Raw genomic sequence first — 569 nt, forward strand, 5'->3', positions numbered from 1 at the left:
GGCAGCTGCAGGAAGGGGGAGGCCGCGCCCACCCTCACCATCCCGGGGTGAAAGCAGAGCCCCACGGCTCAGCCTCAGCCCCAGCCCCGCAGGACAGGCCGGTGGCCAGCAGGGGCCGCAGCAGGCCCAGACGCCAGGAGAGCGTGGGCGGCAGGGGCGGCCCACGCCAGCGCTCCCAGGCAGCGGCCGGCTGTCCTCGGAAAGGTGCTCTCTTCCCAGCGGCGGCCAGCTAGCCGGCAGCAGGCCGCGGATTGGGCCTCGGGCCGGCAGGGCCTCCGTGGCCTGGGTCTGCCCGGCGGGGCCCCTGCCCGGCCTGGCGCCCGCTTACCTCTGTGCCCGAGCCGGGGCCCGGCGAGTCCACTTTCCGCTTCTTCCGCGGCCCGATGGCGGCCAGCGCCGTGAGGTTGGCGTCCCGCTGCCGCATCTGCGCCAGCTCCTGCTGCTGCATCTGGGGGGACAGGGCCGAGGGCTCGCACAGCGGAAGGCCGCGGGCGGCCGGCCGGGTTTGTGACGTGGGCACTTCTCTGCGCTTCATGGGCGGAGTCGCCATCGGGTAAGGCGGGCAGGCG

The 569-nt window shown here is 75.4% G+C and overlaps 1 protein-coding gene across 1 annotated transcript in view; it reads right to left on the reverse strand.

Annotated features, from left to right (window-relative positions):
* Positions 1-537, reverse strand: part of TAF4 (TAF4 RNA polymerase II, TATA box binding protein (TBP)-associated factor, 135kDa) — a 2,414-nt gene extending 1,877 nt beyond the window's left edge. Inside the window, exon 1 of the mRNA XM_012728187.1 lies at positions 329-537. Within this exon, the coding sequence (XP_012583641.1) occupies positions 329-535 (207 nt within the window). The 5' untranslated portion in view covers positions 536-537. The remainder of the gene's footprint in view (positions 1-328) is intronic.
* Between the last annotated feature and the right edge of the window lie 32 nt (positions 538-569).

Source organism: Condylura cristata, unplaced genomic scaffold (assembly GCF_000260355.1).
Source record: "Condylura cristata isolate star-nosed mole 26May11 unplaced genomic scaffold, ConCri1.0 scaffold00022, whole genome shotgun sequence".
Lineage (NCBI taxonomy): Eukaryota > Metazoa > Chordata > Mammalia > Eulipotyphla > Talpidae > Condylura > Condylura cristata.